At 38.7% G+C, this 17,585-nt stretch overlaps 1 protein-coding gene across 1 annotated transcript; it reads left to right on the forward strand.

Moving 5' to 3' along the window:
- The first annotated feature begins 209 nt into the window (after positions 1–209).
- Positions 210–2,653, forward strand: LOC122306384. Its single transcript, XM_043118813.1, has 5 exons — positions 210–333; positions 421–704; positions 826–1,139; positions 1,209–1,946; positions 2,206–2,653. Exons 1-5 carry the CDS (start codon positions 210–212, stop codon positions 2,651–2,653), a joined length of 1,908 nt encoding a protein of 635 aa, XP_042974747.1.
- The last annotated feature ends 14,932 nt before the right edge of the window (positions 2,654–17,585 follow it).

The following is a 17,585-nucleotide window of genomic DNA, read 5'->3' on the forward strand; positions in this document are numbered from 1 at the left end:
TTAAAAGAAGTGAAGAATTTAAAGAAACAAAGGAGACAATTAGAAGTGAAGGAACCTGTTGCACAGGTAGAATTGGCAGTGGCTGTTAAGCAGCCCCGCCAAGTATTATGAAACTACTAAGTTGGAACTGTCGAGGGCTTGGCAACCCTCGGACAGTTCAAGACCTCTGCTCCTTAGTAGAGGAAAAGCTGCCAAGTGTGGTCTTTGTAATGGAAACTAAGGTACAGACAAGTAGATTGGAAGGAATCAGAAAAAGGATGAGAATGGAAGGGTGTTTTGGGGTAGAATTGAATAGGAGAGGGGGTGGTCTGGCTTTGTTTTGGAGAAATGAAGGTATGGTGAAGATTTTGAACTTCACTCAGAGGCATATTAGTGCATGGATTTGTGATAATCACGGGTGACACTTATGGCTTCTAACAGGCTTCTATGGCCATCCTGAGGCTAGTAAGAGGCAAGAGGCTTGGCAACTACTGTCATCCATTAAACCTGACAGCAAGAAAGGGTGGTGTGTTATGGGAGACTTTAATGAGATCCTTACACATGATGAGAAGGTGGGTGGCAGGCCTAGAGGAGACTACTTAATGAACAACTTCAGAAATGCTTTGGAGGAGGGAGGATTATCTGATCTAGGATGGGAAGGGGACAAGTATACTTGGAGCAATAGACATGATAATGAGACTTTTATAAAGGAAAGGTTGGATAGGGTGGGTGGCCAATTAAGCTTGGATTGAAGCTCAAAAAGAGATTAAGGTGGAAGTTCTAGTGGCTAGGAGGTCTGACCGTAGGCCTCTTCTGCTAACTTTTTCTCAATCTACCTTTTTTCAGGTTTATAGAAATTTCAAATATGAGGCTTGGTGGGCTACTGAAACAGATTGTGAGAAGATTATTAAGGAAGGGTGGCAACAAATAAGAAGTGGAGGAGGACCAGTTGGGAAACTACAAGGCTTGATCAATAGATGTACTGGTTTTTTGAAAAAATGGAGTAGAGGTCTAAGGAGAAATAAGGCCCCAGAAATCCATGAAAAAATTGAGCTTCTAAAGCTCTTACAGAGAGAGGAAGGGAGCCACAATGTAAAGGAGATTCGAAGCCTTCAGAAAGAATTGGAATGCTTGCTTGAACAAGAGGATTTGAAGTGGAGGTAGAGATCTAAAAGAAACTGGTATAAGCATGGGGATAGGAACACCAAATTTTTCCATGCTTGTGCTAGTCAGAGGAAGAGGAAAAACATGATTAATCAGATTATTAATGAGCAAGGGAACAAAGTGACTAATATGGAGGAGATTGAAGGGGCTTTCAATGCATATTTCAAGGAACTGTTTCAGTCGACCAACCCAACTCAGGAGGAGCTTACTAAGTGTTTAAAGGTAGTAGAGCCAAGAGTAACTGAAGGAATGAATGAAATGCTATCAAAAAAATTTACAAGACCAGAAATAGAAGAAGCTATTAAACATATGGGGCCTTTAAAATCCCCTGGACCAGATGGACTAGGAGCTAACTTCTACCAAAATCATTGGATGGTAGTGGGGGATAATGTTAGTGAAGCAGTACTAGCTATTTTGAATAGTGGGGAAATGGAAGAATGGATGAATTACACTCACATAGCTCTTATCCCTAAAGTTAAAAACCCTTCAAAAGTGAGTGAATACAGGCCTATTAGCCTGTGTAATGTAGTGTACAAGATAGTTTCAAAAGCTATTGCTAACAGATTCAAGAAGGTATTGGAAGTGATTATTTCTCCCAATCAAAGTGCATTCATCCCAGGTAGACTGATTTCGGACAACATAATGATTGCCTATGAAGCCTTCCATGCTATGAAGACTAGACATAAAGGAGAGGTGGGGTCAATGGCTGTTAAGTTAGATATGTCCAAGGCATATGATCGTATTGAATGGAATTTCCTCAAGGCAATCATGAAACAGCTGGGCTTTTGTGAAAAATGGATCAGGTTAATCATGTGCTTTGTTTCTTCTGTCTCTTATTCAGTACTTTTAAATGGTAGACCTGGGAGGAGTTTTTGTCCAGCAAGGGGTTTAAGGCAAGGGGATCCTATATCCCCTTACCTGTTTATTGTTTGTGCAGAAGGGTTAAGCTCCTTGCTTAATTTTTCTGATGCAAGGGGTTTGACAAAAGGGGTGACAATGGCAAGAGGGGGGGACTAGGATCAATCACCTGCTCTTTGCAGATGATTGTGTCCTTTTTGGAAGGGCCAAGTGTGAGGAATGGAAGAAGCTTATGGACTTGCTAAAAGTCTATGAGAGGGCCTCAGGGCAGTTTTTGAATAAAGAGAAAACTTCTATTTTCTTTAGTTCAAACACGAAGGCTATGGATAGAGACTGTATTATGAGGAAGGGTGGATCAGTGGCTTGTGGCAGCTATGAGAAATACCTTGGCCTCCCATCTCTAGTGGGGAGATCAAGATACAATACCTTCTCAGTTATAAAAGACAGAATTTGGAAAAAAATCAGTAGTTGGCAGAACAGGTTCTTGTCCCAAGCAGGAAGAGAAATAATGATTAAAGCAGTTTTGCAAGCAGTACCCACGTATACCATGAGTGTATTCAAGCTACCTAAGAACTTATGTTCAAAAATCAATGGTATGCTGTCAAGATTCTGGTGGGGAGGTGTTAAGAGTGAGATGGCAAAGTTGGGATAGAATGGGAACACAGAAGCTGAAGGGAGGGATGGGATTCAAAGATTTGGACAGTTTTAACTCAGCTTTACTAGCAAAGCAAGCTTGGAGGTTTTTACAAAAGCCAAACTCTCTTGTTTCTTCTATTTTCAAAGAGAAGTACCTAAAGTCTAAGCACCTATTGGAAGCCAAGTTGGGATCAAATCCTTCTTTAATCTGGAGGAGTATATGGGGCTCACTGAATTTACTGAAGGAGGGACTGAGATGGAGGGTAGGGAATGGCAAGGATATTGGTGTGTGGGGCTTTAAGTGGCTTAACTCCCCATTTTCCTTTAAGGTTCAATCTCCAGTTAATCATCTGGATAGCAAGGCAAAGGTGTGTGAGTTGCTGAAGCAGGATGGGAAAGAATGGAATGAGGAGTTAGTGAGGAAGGTATTTGTTAAAGAGGAAGCTGATCAGATCATAAGCATCCCTTTAAGTAAACTTGGCTCGAGGGATAAGCTAATTTGGGGCCCTTCTAATAGAGGTCTCTTCTCTGTTAGAAGTGCTTACTTTGTGGAACAAGAAAGAAAAGAGCTTTAAAGGGGGAAACCTCTAGGGAGCTTAAAAAAGATTTGAGATGGCAGAACATCTGGAGTCTACAAGTACCAGGAGTTTACAAAGCTTTTCTCTGGAAATTGGGCAATGAGGTGCTTGCAACAAAGGTGAATTTGCTCAAGAGGAAGGTGACAGAGGATGCTTTATGTCCAATATGTGGCACTGAGGAGGAAACTGCCATGCATGCTATGTGGCAATGTCTTGCTGCCAGGGATGTGTGGACAGGTTCAATTCGAGTAGTGCAGAAGTGGTCCAGTGTAGAAGACAACTTTCTGGTTCTATGGGAGAAGTTGATGGATAAACTGTCTGAAAAAGAGCTAGAATTAGTGGCTGTATTGATGAGGCTTCTGTGGCTTAGAAGAAATTCTTTTATATTTGAAAATAAGTTCAAAGATCCCGATTCTGTAGTTTGCACAGTTAGAGCAGTTATTGAGGACTTTCAAGAAGCTCAAACACATGAAGTAAAGATAACAAGTGCAGCAAATATGGGAAGTGGCAGTCAAAGATGGATAAAGCCTATACAGGGGTTCATTAAAGCAAACTGGGATGCCTCTACAAATACAAGAAATCTGGGACTAGGAATTGTCTTGAGGGATGAGGTTGGGGAAGTTCTGGCTTGTGCTTGCTTTAAAAAGCCACCAGTTTCGGATTCAAGCTTAGCTGAAACTATGGCATTATGGCAGGCTGTTGAACTGAGCCATGAGTTGGGTTTTAATAGAGTCATCCTTGAAGGAGATGCTCAAGTGGTGATATCTGCTGTTAACAGTGTGGATGAGGATCTTCTGGTGGGCATATAGTAGAGGATGTCAAAGCTGTGTTAAGAGAAAGAAGATCATGGAAGATTCAGTTTGCAAGAAGAGAAGGAAATGAAGTTGCACATTTGTTAGCAAAAAAAGCTTTATTAGTTGAGCAGGACCAGATTTGGATTGATGAGTGTCCAGACTTTATTTCTTTACAAGTTTGTAAGGAGTCATATTGTACTGGTGATTCTTAGTTGTGATGAATATACGAGGTTCCTTTAAAAAAAAAAAAAACGAACGTCCATTGAGAATCTAATTTTAATACACCAAAAAATAACTAGTCATTAAAAGGATTAGAACAGTTGGCACATAGAGTTGTACTTATGTGCACGGGTGGGCATGACAGTATGTCATGACATTGCCACCTCAACACAACCAATAATATATGATCTTTGACCTTGCTGAGCTGCCATTCCACATTAGCATGATTGATTTTGTGTTTTGTGCCACATTAGTATTTCATTTTGTGCTTAGATTAACATAACATACTTTGTACTTTGTAGTGTTTTGTGCCACGATGGATAAGAAAGTTCTTGGCGACTTCGTGGAGTATACATACTTTGTAGTTTTTTGTGCAACGGTATGAAAATTCTTGGTGACTTATAGAGTGTACATGCGCCGATTTTTCTACCCAATTTAACGCCAAAACCCAATTATTATGAAATTCAAGAAAATAAAATCCCATATGTATATACTCCCAAAAATGTTGTCTTTTTCAAGTGTTTTGTGAATTGTTGTGATGTATATTTTCTCGAATGAAAAATTTAGTTGTAAGCACAATTGTGTACTAATACATAGGGGTGAGAATCGACCGGTCCGGTCCATTTTTAGGAGGACCGAAGTCATTTGGCCCAGTCCCGGTCCAGGGGTTTTCCACCCCGGACCGGACCGAATGAAAAAAATAAAATAAATACATATAATTTATATAAATAATTTTATAAATTAATTATATAATTTTTTACTTATACTAATATTTATAATTATATACAAATACTAATAGTCTAATATGGTATTAAAAAAAATAATACTAAGAGTCTAATATTATAATATACTATAGTTATACTTATACTAATATAGACTATATAGTTATATTAAATACTATAAGTAATACTAATACTAATATATAGCTAAATCACTATAAGTATAACTGTATATATTTAGTATGAATGTATTATTATATTCTTTAATGTATAACTATAATATATAGTACTACTATATATATTAATATATTAACATATTATAAGAGTTATAGTATAAATTATAATATACTAAATCACTATAACAATATAACTAATACTAATATATAGCTATACAATTAGTCTACTATTAATACTATTATATAGTTATACTTTTCACTATAATTAGTATTAATATATAGTTATATAGTTGTACTAATACTATTAGTCTATTATATAGTCTAAGACTCTTAAGTCTAATATAGGATATATGGTTATAACTAATACTAATATTATTAATACTAATAATGTTGAAAATAGTTATACTAACTGATTGATTCAACATAACTAATACTACTGATATAATATAGCTATACTAAATTACTAATAGTTTAATACAAATTACTAATAGTTATACTAACTGATTGATTCAACATAACTAATATTACTAATACTAGTATAAGTTTATAACTATATATATTACTAATAGTTATAGACTATAACTATAATAGTCTATACTAATCGTAAATTATAATACTAATACTATACTAATTTATACCATAACTCTTATAATATGTTAATATATTAATATATACTAGTACCATATATTATAGTTAATAGTTATATATTAAATAGTATAATAATACATTGATACTAAATATATATAGTTATAGACTTATAATGGATTCGTAATATATAGACTTTACTAATAGTCTATAACTAATCATAAATTCATAATAACTAAATCATTATAAGTCTATAATTATATATATTTAGTATCAATGTATTATTATACTATTTAATGTATAACTATTAACTATAATATATAGTACTAGTATATATTAATATATTAACATATTATAAGAGTTATGGTATAAATTATAATATATCATATATGTATAAATTTATAATGTATTAGCATAGTTAACTTAATATGTAATATGTTAGTATTAAATCACTATAACCATATAGAGTATTAGTAATATAGTATTTAATATAACTACATAGAGTATTAGTAATAAGAGTATTACTATTATTTAATATAGTATGACATAGAGTATTAATAAATGTGTAGTGTTTGAAGAGATATAGTAATACTAGTATATTACATATAGTATTACTATTATTACATATAGTTATTAGTTATAGTATTAGTACTAGTGTATTATTAGTTATAGCCAATAAATTAATAACTATTACTAATTTACTATATACTAATAGTATTAGTATATTATTAATATATATTAATATATATAATAGTATACTATATATATTAAATATATCACAATATAATTATATAAGTATTAAATAAAATGTCATAGGATTTATAAAAAAAAAAAAAAAGAAAAAGAAAAAAAAAGTCAACTATGGACCGAATGGACCCACCGGACCAGGCCATCTCGACCCTTAGGGAGTTCGGTCCAGTCCAGGGTGGGAAAACCCTAGACCGAATAGGTCCGGTCCAGTTCGTAAAACCTCCTCGGATCGGACCGAACTCACCCCTACTAATATGTGCACCAATCTAATATAATTGGTTAAAAAGTAAATTTTATTAAAAACAGTGCTAATTAAAATTTTGAATATGAATAAATCAGTATTGATACGTAGATTAGTACGTGACTTTGTTTGTACGTAGCAAAACTTTTTCTCGAAAGTAAGCAAGTTGGCTACTTAACCTTTTTGTTTTTTGTTTTTTTTAATGAGTGTGATGGTCTATTATTATTTATTTATTTTATAAAAATTTGAATGGGCAATAAAATTTTTTTAAAAAATGCCTATAATAAAAATACTTATTCTACAAAAAATAATAAGCATAGAAGTTTATAAAAAAATTGTGACACCCCGTTTTTATGTGTATTTTCACTAAAGGAATATTTTAATTTAATTAATATAATAATTCTTTTATTTTAAATTATCAGATTTTAATTAGATTTTAATTGCTGTTTAATTTATTTTAGCTTGTCTTTGGATTTAAAATTAAATAGTTTGTTTTTACTAGTTAATTATTATATTTTAGCTTTACGTTGTGTTTAAAATATTTTCTTAGTTTTATTGCTTTTAAACTTATTTTCATTGGATCAGTTGTTGGACTCCAGAGGTGAGCATTGTACCTCATTTCTTTTCTTTTCTTTTTCTTTTTCCCTTTTTCCTTTTCTTTTCATCTTTTCTTTCTTTTCTTCTTCTTTTTCTTCCCGTTTTCCTCCTTTCCCACGTACGCACAACTGTCCATTTTTCTCCTTCCGTCGCCGCCTGTTTGTCAGCCCAGTTCTCCGTCGTCCGGCCACCGTTTAGTGCACCTCCACCACCATTCTCTCCCCCTTCCACCAGAGATCATCCCCACCAATTTTCAGAGCCATTTGACCAGGCGCTAGCCTTCGAGAGCCGCCGGAAGTCGCTGCACCTGCTCTGTTTTTGCCCCTGTCGCCGGTTGCTTTCGCAGCCTAGAACCGCCGCTCACCGGTGACGTGGCCTACACCACCCACCCAGTTTTCTTCCCCTCTCACCGGTGAACATCCCCACCAAGTTTCACCTCCATCCGAGCCACCGTTAGCAGCCACGAGCTCCTTCAAGCCATACGGTTTTTCACCATTTTCGGTGCCGCCGCACCACCTCCGGCCACCATCTTTTCACAGCTTCTTTCCCTACCTTTTGCCGACCTAAACCACCCATTTCCGATCTCGATCCGTTGCCGGAGCAGCTCCCACGAGCTCAACTCCGTTCAGCCCCTTTTTGGCCTTCGACCGCCGTTTCCGCCGCCACCCACGGCCAAACTTCACTTCCACTACCTTCATAATCATCCTTAGACCATTCCCTATCAATCCCAAGCCTTGGTTTGTCTCCATTCAAAAGTGGGTATTTTACAACCCACGGCCACAGTGTAAATTACACTGTTACGTTGCTTTCCTTTCGCCGTTTGCAATGCCGCGTGTTTTCTAAAAATACCATATAGCGCTGTAAGTATTTTCCAAACCCTACTTTTAGATTTAAATATATTTTTCTCTTACAATAAATTATTGCTGCTGGTTGGTTGATTCCGGACTGAGTCCGAGGAGTTCGGGGGTCGGATGGATGGAGGACGGAGTTACTTGATTTATTGATTTATGATTGGTTATTTGATTTGTGCATTGAAATTACATTTACATGGTGCATGCACGTGCATTTTTTTTATTTGAGAAATCCTCTTTTGTTGGCGTGAATGGATTTTCGGGTGCGTGTGTCTCACGAGCCCAAGCCGGGATGGGTTATTATCTCGGTGGAGCTCCTCTGGTCACTCGGGAGTGGATAATACTGAGTGACGTCCCCTGAGTTGTCCCTGGGCGACGACGGGAGTAGGGCTAGAGGATGGCCTGGCCAGGTACGCGCTGGGCGCGAGTCTGGGTATCGCTCTACTCACCGACTCCATGGCCCTTCGCTGGCGAGGGCTAGAGGATGGCCTGACCAGGTACGCGTGGGGCGCGCGTCTGGGCATCGCTCGTTTAGGTGTCACATGCGTAGTCGTTACCTGCGGTGTGGCACAGAGCCAGGGTGTGCGGGTGATTCATAGGGGAGATCATGGTGCGTGTATAATCGGATTGTTTTTATAGTTTTCGGATGTGGGCTATTTTCTAGGAAAATGGCGATGCTTGGTTTTCAAGGCTTTTGATCCATTTTCTGGGAAAATGGTGGTTTGGGCCATTATCTGGGATAATGACGAGACTTGGTTTTAAGGATATGTTTTTGTGGGCCAAATGGGTTTTTGGCGTGTGTGGAAAAATATGATTTTATGGGTTTTGCGCATTGGCATCACTTCACGCATATTGTTTGAGTTCTATATGTTTTTATCTGGTGGTGTTTGGATTTCACTTATCTGCGGCACCATTTTTGGTTCCGTAAATTTTGGTGCAGAGATCGAGGATGAGGAGGAGGAGGCTGAGCCCGAGGACGCGGCTCCGCCGGGGTGCTGAAGTTTATGCTTTGTATTTAGTTTAAAATTATATTTGTATCCTGTAATATTTTAATATGTATGTTTTGAACAGCTTTGTATTAAATTAAGAAAAATTCTGGTACTTAGTTATATGACTTTGCTATCTGCTGCGTGTCCCTTCGTGCACATTTGTTGCTTTTGCACACTTTTGGCTCACGTCGTTAGGGTGGTGACCCGTGATGTCATCATCCGGACGTCTCGATTTCCCCGTGTCCGTGCATGGGGATTTGGGGGCGTCACGGGTGATTTTACTAGTTAATTATTATATTTTAGCTTTACGTTGTGTTTAAAATATTTTCTTAGTTTTATTGCTTTTAAAATTATTTTCGTTGGATCAGTTGTTGGACTCTAGAGGTGAGTATTGTACCTCATTTCTTTTCTTTTCTTTTTCTTTTTCCCTTTTTCCTTTTCTTTTCTTCTTTCTTTTCTTCTTCTTTTTCTTCTCGTTTTCCTCCTCTCCCATGTACGCACAGCTGCCCCTTTTTCTCCTTCCGTCGCCGCCTGTTTGTCAGCCCAGTTCTCCGTCGTTCGGCCACCGTTTAGTGCACCGCCACAACCATTCTCTCCCCCTTCCACTAGAGATCATCCCCACCAATTTTCAGAGCCATCGGACCAGCCGTTAGCCTTCGAGAGCCGCCGGAAGTCACTGCACCTGCTCTATTTTTGCCCCTGTCGCCGGTTGCTTTCGCAGCCCAGAACCGCCGCTCGCCGGTGACGTGGCCTACACCACCCACCCAGTTTTCTTCCCCTATCACCGGTGAACATCCCCACCAAGTTTCACCTCCATCCGAGCCACCGTTAGCCGCCATGAGCTCCTTCAAGCCATACGGTTTTTCACCGTTTCCGGCGCCGCCGCACCACCTCCGGCCACCATCTTTTCACAGCTTCTTCCTCTACCTCTTGCCGACCTAAACCACCCATTTCCGGCCTCGATCCGTTGCCGGAGCAGCAGCTCCCACGAGCTCAACTCCGTTCAGCCCCTTTTTGGCCTTCGACCGCCGTTTCCGCCGCCACCCACGGCCAAACTTCACTTCCACTACCTTCATAATCATCCTTAGACCATTCCCTATCAATCCCAAGCCTTGGTTTGTCTTCGTTCAAAAGTGGGTATTTTACAACCCACGGCCACAGTGTAAATTACACTGTTACGTTGCTTTCCTTCCGCCGTTTGCAACGCCGCGTGTTTTCTAAAAATACCATATAACGCTGTAAGTATTTTCCAAACCCTACTTTTAGATTTAAATATATTTTGCTCTTACAATAAATTATTGCTGCTGGTTGGCTGATTCCGGACTGAGTCCGAGGAGTTCGGGGGTCGGATGGATGGAGGACGGAGTTGCTTGATTTATTGATTTATGATTGGTTATTTGATTTGTGCATTGAAATTGCATTTACATGGTGCATGCACGTGCATTTTTTATTTATTTGAGAAATCCTCTTTTGTTGGCGTGAATGGATTTTCGAGTGCGTGTGTCTCACGAGCCCAAGCCGGGATGGGTTATTGTCTCGGTGGAGCTCCTCTGGTCACTCGAGAGTGGATAATACTGAGTGACGTCCCCTGAGTTGTCGCTGGGCGACGGCGGGAGCGGGGCTAGAGGATGGCTTGGCCAGGTACGCGCGGGGCGCGAGTCTGGGCATCGCTCGTTTAGGTGTCACATGCGTAGTCGTTACCTGCGGTGTGACACAGAGCCAGGGTGTGCGGGTGATCCATAGGGGAGATCATGGTGCATGCATAACCGGATTGTTTTTATAGTTTTCGGATGTGGGCCATTTTTTGGGAAAATGGCGATGCTTGGTTTCCGAGGCTTTTGATCCATTTTCTGGGAAAATGGTGGTTTGGGTCATTATCTGGGATAATGGCGAGACTTGGTTTTAAAGATATGTTTTTGTGGGCCAAATGGGTTTTTGGCGTGTGTGGAAAAATATGATTTTATGGGTTTTACGCATTGGCATCACTTCACGCATATTGTCTGAGTTCTATATGTTTTTATCTGGTGGTGTTTGGATTTTACTTACCTGCGGCACCATTTTTGGTTCCGTAGATTTTGGTGCAGAGATCGAGGATGAGGAGGAGGAAGCTGAGCCCGAGGACGCGGCTCCACCGGGGTGCTGAAGTTTATGCTTTGTATTTAGTTTAAAATTATATTTGTGTCCTGTAATATTTTAATATGTATGTTTTGAACAGTTTTGTATTAAATTAAGAAAAATTCTAGTACTTAGTTATATGACTTTGCTATCCGCTGAGTGTTCCTTCATGCACATTTGTTGCTTTTGCACACTTTTGGCTCACGTCGTTAGGGTTGTGACCCGTGATGTTATCATCCGGACGTCTCGATTTCCCCGTGTCCGTGCGTGGGGATTTGGGGGCGTCACAGGTGGTATCAGAGCAGTTCGACTCTGGGTAAAACCATATGTCCCATAAGTGGAGTACCAGAAAGTTTTAAAAGCTTGAGTTAAAATTATTTTATCTATTTAATTTGAATTGTTTTTCTTTAACTTGATTCGATTTTTTTTATTTGAATTTATTTTATTTTATTCCATTTGATTTGGTTTGGTTTGATTTGATGTTATTTGAATTGAAAGTATGTTGTTTTATTTGTTTTAGTTATTCCAATATATGTTATTTTATTTATTTTGTTTTAAATTGTTTTGTTTTGTTTTGTCCGGAGTTAAAAAGTGGGGTTGAGGATTATGTTATGGCAGGAGGACGATATTATCGAAAATGTCGTTGGTAGGAATAAATACTTAGTGTGGTAGGGTTGAATTTTATAGAGGTGGGTTACTTTTATAATATTGTGGCTAGAAGGGAACGACATGGGTTAGGCGATCTCTTGGGAGTAGGAATGTAAGTTGCAACTAAGGAGGGGAGTTAGATTTAAGTCACTTAAGATGGTTGAGGTCTTAGGTTTTGTTGAATTTATGTAATGAGGCTATAGAATAGGAGAGTGTAGGTTCAACGAACTTTAAGGATTGGTTTAAGACAATTTTATCTAAGGTTTGAGGCCTTATAGATTTTAGGAAATAAGATTTTGGTAATTAAGGTTTTAGGTTCGACAAGCTTTGGGGGAAATAATTAAATTTCAAGTTTTAAATTTCGCTGATTCGGATGAACAATTTGGTGGCAATTGGGGTTTTAAAATTTACAAGTTTTAAGGTGAATGTTTTGGATTAAAGCCATCAATCTCAAGGATTTTAGAAAATGATTTATTATCCGTTAATGTATTAGATTTTAAAAGCTTTGGGAGCTGATTGTTCTATTATGGGGTGTAAGCTCATTGATCTTAGAAATTCTAGAAATTATTCTTATTTGATTTAAGGATTTAGAATTGCAGAGTTGAAGGACCAATTTATAATAAGAGTTGAGTTCTTAGTTTTACAGACTTGGGGTGCTAGCTTGATCCACTCTGGAGAGTGATTAGTTTGCAACCATTAAAATGAGGTTGATCAGAGTTTAGTTAATAATATGAAATTTTTCTGGGGTACATTTCTTTGAGAATGGAAGGTAATGATTTAGCTCATATACTTCTTTGAGGATTGTAGATATTGACTTAGTTCAGAAAATGACTATTGTTAACTCGAGGTTGTAGTAATCAATTTTTGGAAATGATTTTTGTCGGTTCGGAAGAAATAGATCCATTGAGGTTTTGGAAGCAATAGTTTAATTGTTGGTATTGAATTCGATTGAAGTTGAGACCTTATGTTTTAGAGACTTTTGGGAACGGATTATTAGCAGGTTTAAGGTCATTTTCAGTACAAAGCTTTAAGCGATAACTATTTGCTGATATTAAGGGTATAAGTTAAGCAGATATAGGAATGATTCATGTTGATTTGCGGATATAAGTCCAGATGATGGAAATAGTAGTAATGGATTACTTGTACTTTGGAATGATTATTGGTTTCAGCTAAGGACGTATGAGATTGACACGTGATAGTGGTGAATCGATTGGAGCGTTCAGTCGAAGCGTGTTACTCAATGGAATGTGGGTTGGCAATAATTGTTATAGCTCGAGGTTATAGTGACAAGTTTTAGGATTGATTCATATCGAGTTGAGGATAATAGATGATGCAGGTTTTGGGAAATGAAATTTTGTTTATTTTGAGGATAAGGTACGGATGTTGGAGATGGAAGTGATGGATCACTTATACGTTAGAATGATTATTGATCTTAGCTAAGGGTACATGAGATCCATTTATAGTGGTGGTGAGGGTGTATGGATTTCGGAGAGTACAAATCCTAGTCTCTTTTTAGCTTGAGAGAAGTGGTGGTGTTTGGATTTTACTTACCTGTGGGCACCATTTTTGGTTCCGTAGATTTTGGTGCAGAGATCGAGGATGAGGAGGAGGAGGCTGAGCCCGAGGACGCGGCTCCGCCGGGGTGCTGAAGTTTATGCTTTGTATTTAGTTTAAAATTATATTTGTGTCCTGTAATATTTTAATATGTATGTTTTGAATAGCTTTGTATTAAATTAAGAAAAATTCTGGTACTTAGTTATATGACTTTGCTATCCACTGCGTGTCCCTTCGTGCACATTTGTTGCTTTTGCACACTTTTGGCTCACGTCGTTAGGGTGGTGACCCGTGATGTCATCATCCGGACGTCTCGATTTCCCCGTGTCCGTGCGTGGGGATTTGGGGGCGTCACAAAAATCCCACTAAAAAGTGTTAAAAAGATAAAAGGAAAAAAAAAAAAAAACAAAAAGACTATAAAAGAAGAACAGAAATATGTAAATGAACAGTTCTTCTAGGGGCAGTCAACCCTTACAAATGGTAGGCAGTCGGCTAACGTGGGCCGTCATATTATTTTTTTTTTTAAAAAAAGAAAGAAAAGAAGAAATGTGGGTTTGACTTGGCTTATTCTTCAAGTTTCTACTAAATATCATTCTGAGCTGCACTTGCATTCGTGTAGTCTGAGCTTTGGCTTATTCTCATTATGCTTTGAAAAAAAGTAGAAAAAACTGGATCTTTGCATCACAGTCTTCAGCGTCATTGCTTGTAAGCAAACTAGTAAGAGTTTCGTGTGGGTTTTCTTTTTCTTCATGTGAGTCTATAAGCAAACTGATAAGATTTTAGTTGATTTTTGAAGCTCTGTTTATACCAATGGAGAAGAGATATGATTAGAGTATTGGATGCTTGAAGCTTTGTTTTCAAGCTCTGTTGATCCCACTCCATTGCTCGTGCCACTGAGTTTAGCCTGCCTGAATAGTTAAAGAAATTCCATAATTCTTAGCAACACAAGCAAATGCAAATTCCAACATGTCTAAAAATGGGTTTCAGTTTCTCACAATTTTCTACTTTTTAGCCACTGAAGCAGTTGCTTTTAGATGGATTAAGAAATTCATCGAGTAGGTATCGGTAATGGGTGGAAAGCATCAATTTTGTGAAATAAATACGAAGAGTATATCTTGATTGTATGTCTTTAACTTGTTTTAGTGGCCGCTCTTGTGAATCGGGTAATTTTTGCATTTCAATGAGAAGCGTTGTAGTGATCTAGGGAAGTGGGGGTCGAGGGAGAGAAACACAGAGAGGAAGGAGGGAGAATCATCTCTGAAAAAGCAGTGGTTCTACCAATCACTACACCTAGAGGGGGTGAATAGGTGTAATTCAATTTTGATGGTCTTTTGAAAATTAGTCAAACAAACAGTTAATAAATGAATCATATAACACAAATAATCAACACATTGATTTTGATTACAGAGTGGAAACTCATTTGAAAAACATCTTCAAAATTTAAAACCACTCCAAGTATAAGACACCACCTCAAATCTACTATAGAAAATAAGTTTGTTATAACCAATTTAGAGACACTCACAAAACCTTTGTAATAGTTAACTTGGCCTGCAACACCACAAGTGACCCACTTGACCTCTACAAGCATGTAGTGACGGAACTCTGACCTTTTTGTAGCTTCCCACAAGAACCTCTCAATCTCTACATCAACAATAGCTCCGGACTCTTCCGGCCAATGAACATGTCCACTTCAATGGACTCATGTAAAGTTTGATTTGGAGTGTGGTGTGATGGAGATGTGTTTATCTAAGAGAGAATCAACCATGTAGGGGAGAGGTTGCTCTAAAAAGCTCTTGGAAGCCCATAGGATTTTTACTTTGATTCTCCACACCTAAGAACACAAGTGAGCTGTTCTATTTATAGTCCCAAGTGAAAGAGGCATTCAAAATCCTAAATTTTAAGTTGTCTTGAACATTGGCTTAAGCGAAGTATCGAGCGAGAGTCGAGTACACCCTGTCTTTCAGAAGCTGCTCAAGTACCATGATGAGTGCACATCGAGCAACCCACTCTGGAAGGATCTCGCTCGAGCACCACGTCGAGTGACCCACTTTGGATGGGTCTCGTTCGAGCACTAGTCGAGCGAACTCTTTGTTTTGAGATCTGCCTGACCCATTTTGAGCACACTTCAATCTTTTTCATGTTACACCGCTTCAACACCTATTACACACTATTTTACACAAGTTTCCACAAGAATATACCAATTAACTCATTTTTTCCTCAACAATCTCTCCTTTGGCATTTCTGTGACAAAACCTCTAACTTATACATAGGACCTAATCTTAGCACACCCAATACAAGATTCATATTCTTGAACACGTTGAAATATTTCTGCACACACTTAGCAAACGGTTAAACGTGCCAACAAAAGTATGCATGAAATATTCTCATAAGTATAATCAATGTCTATTCGCAAATCACAAACTAGAATACATGTATAGACATGACAAGCACAGGTTTTAGAAAAAAACTTCATTAAGCAATTAACCAGACATTGAGTTCAATTAGTGAAACAACAGCAGCACAAATGACATGAGATACAAAACCAAAAGCTGTTGGTCCCAGGAAAAATTGTGTTACTAACAACTGTCCTTCTCCCTTTACTCCCCCAACATCTATATTACTCCCCGAATTAGTACTATACCACCCCCCTTTTTGTCACAATAGGCAAATGGTCTCAATTATCACCATTAGTAGGACTGCCACCACCATCATCATCATCAACAAGTTGCTCCTCAATGTCGTTGAAGCGTTGAGTCACGAGCTGCTGTAGGCTATCAACTTTAGCATCTAGCCTATCAAACCGGGTATCAAGGCGGGCTAGGTACTCAAGAAGCTACTGAAGGCTGGTCTCTATCGAACCTGATACCGATGTGGATGGTGCAGAGCTAGAAGGCTAAGAACTGGATGGCCGAGAGCTCGAAGGCTGACAGGAGGGTGCAGGAGGATGCTTAACAAGGAGAGGATGCAGGGTGATGTGAGCACGACTAAACTACATAGTCCTACGACCAATAGGAGCCTTAAGAGTAATTCTAGGCTCCTAGGGAAGAAATGCAACTGTTTGACAGAGGGCTAACATGGTGATAAGGCAGGCAAAAGGCAAACCAGTCCGTACTTTGGTGGACTGAAAAGCCTCAAGCATGACCCAGCAAAGAAGGTTTCCTAGATCAATGGAGACATCATTGATCAGTGCGTATAGAAGAGTGGCGTAGACCCACATCACTTTGATGACCAGTGGGATACAGATTTGTAAGGACAATCCTACTGAGAATGAGATAGTCAGGTGGAAATCTTACAGTTAAAAGAGGTGACTTCCCATCCCAATTACGAGACAGACCATACAGACATTCAGCAATGACTGGCAGACAAGGAGGAAGTGTCCGTGTATAAGGATACACTGGGTAGGACACACGTGGGGTGTTTAGCAGGTTCGTTATCATGCCCAGAGTCAATCGAAAGAGGATGTTCCGGAGACTAACATCAAAAGAGCCATCATCAGAGATGGCATGAATGTTGGGGTAAAACTCTCGAACCAACTCTACAAAAGGAGTGGGATGACCAGTGGTCAAGGCCTGCCATTGACGAGACTCACAAATACGAGGGATAATGATCTTAGTTAGCTCACCGAGTGAGACTTCTCGCTCGACAATAGGAATACGGTGATAGAAGTTCTGAGTGTATATATCCTATGCCCGTGCATGATGTAAGGTATTCTAGAAACTCATGAAACTGTTGTTCATTCTATTTGTGTGTGGTTAGGTTCTCTTTGTCAGGTGGTGAAGCAACCTACGAGATTGTCCCACCAAGACGGCATGATCCTTGAGCTCCTGCAGATTAAACAGGTGGTTCCTAAAGTCCCTTGTTGCAAAGTGGTAAGGTGGTTTAAACCGCTGTCGGGGTGGTATAAATTGAATACGGATGATAGTAGTCTCAGAAACCCAGGTTCTTGTGGAATTGGTGGGATTATATGTAATGATTTAGATTGACATGTCCAGGCTTATGCTTCTCATATTGGCTTCAACTCAAATAATAAAGCGGAACTCATAGCGATCCTTTAAGGATTGAAAATTTGCAAAGTCTTGAATATCACTAATGTGATAGTAGAAATAGACTCGAAGGTGGTTATCTATTGGTG

This window comes from Carya illinoinensis, chromosome 4, assembly GCF_018687715.1.
Source record: "Carya illinoinensis cultivar Pawnee chromosome 4, C.illinoinensisPawnee_v1, whole genome shotgun sequence".
Classification (NCBI taxonomy): Eukaryota; Viridiplantae; Streptophyta; class Magnoliopsida; order Fagales; family Juglandaceae; genus Carya; species Carya illinoinensis.

Bases quoted from the DNA above. Each gene is read 5' to 3' on its own strand.
- LOC122306384 (XM_043118813.1), top strand. From the start codon at position 210: ATGGAAACTAAGGTACAGACAAGTAGATTGGAAGGAATCAGAAAAAGG. The intron at 334-420 runs GTATGGTGAAGA...GGCTTCTAACAG, and splicing joins TTTGTTTTGGAGAAATGAAG to GCTTCTATGGCCATCCTGAG. The intron at 1,947-2,205 runs GTTAATCATGTG...CCTTTTTGGAAG, and splicing joins TTTTGTGAAAAATGGATCAG to GGCCAAGTGTGAGGAATGGA.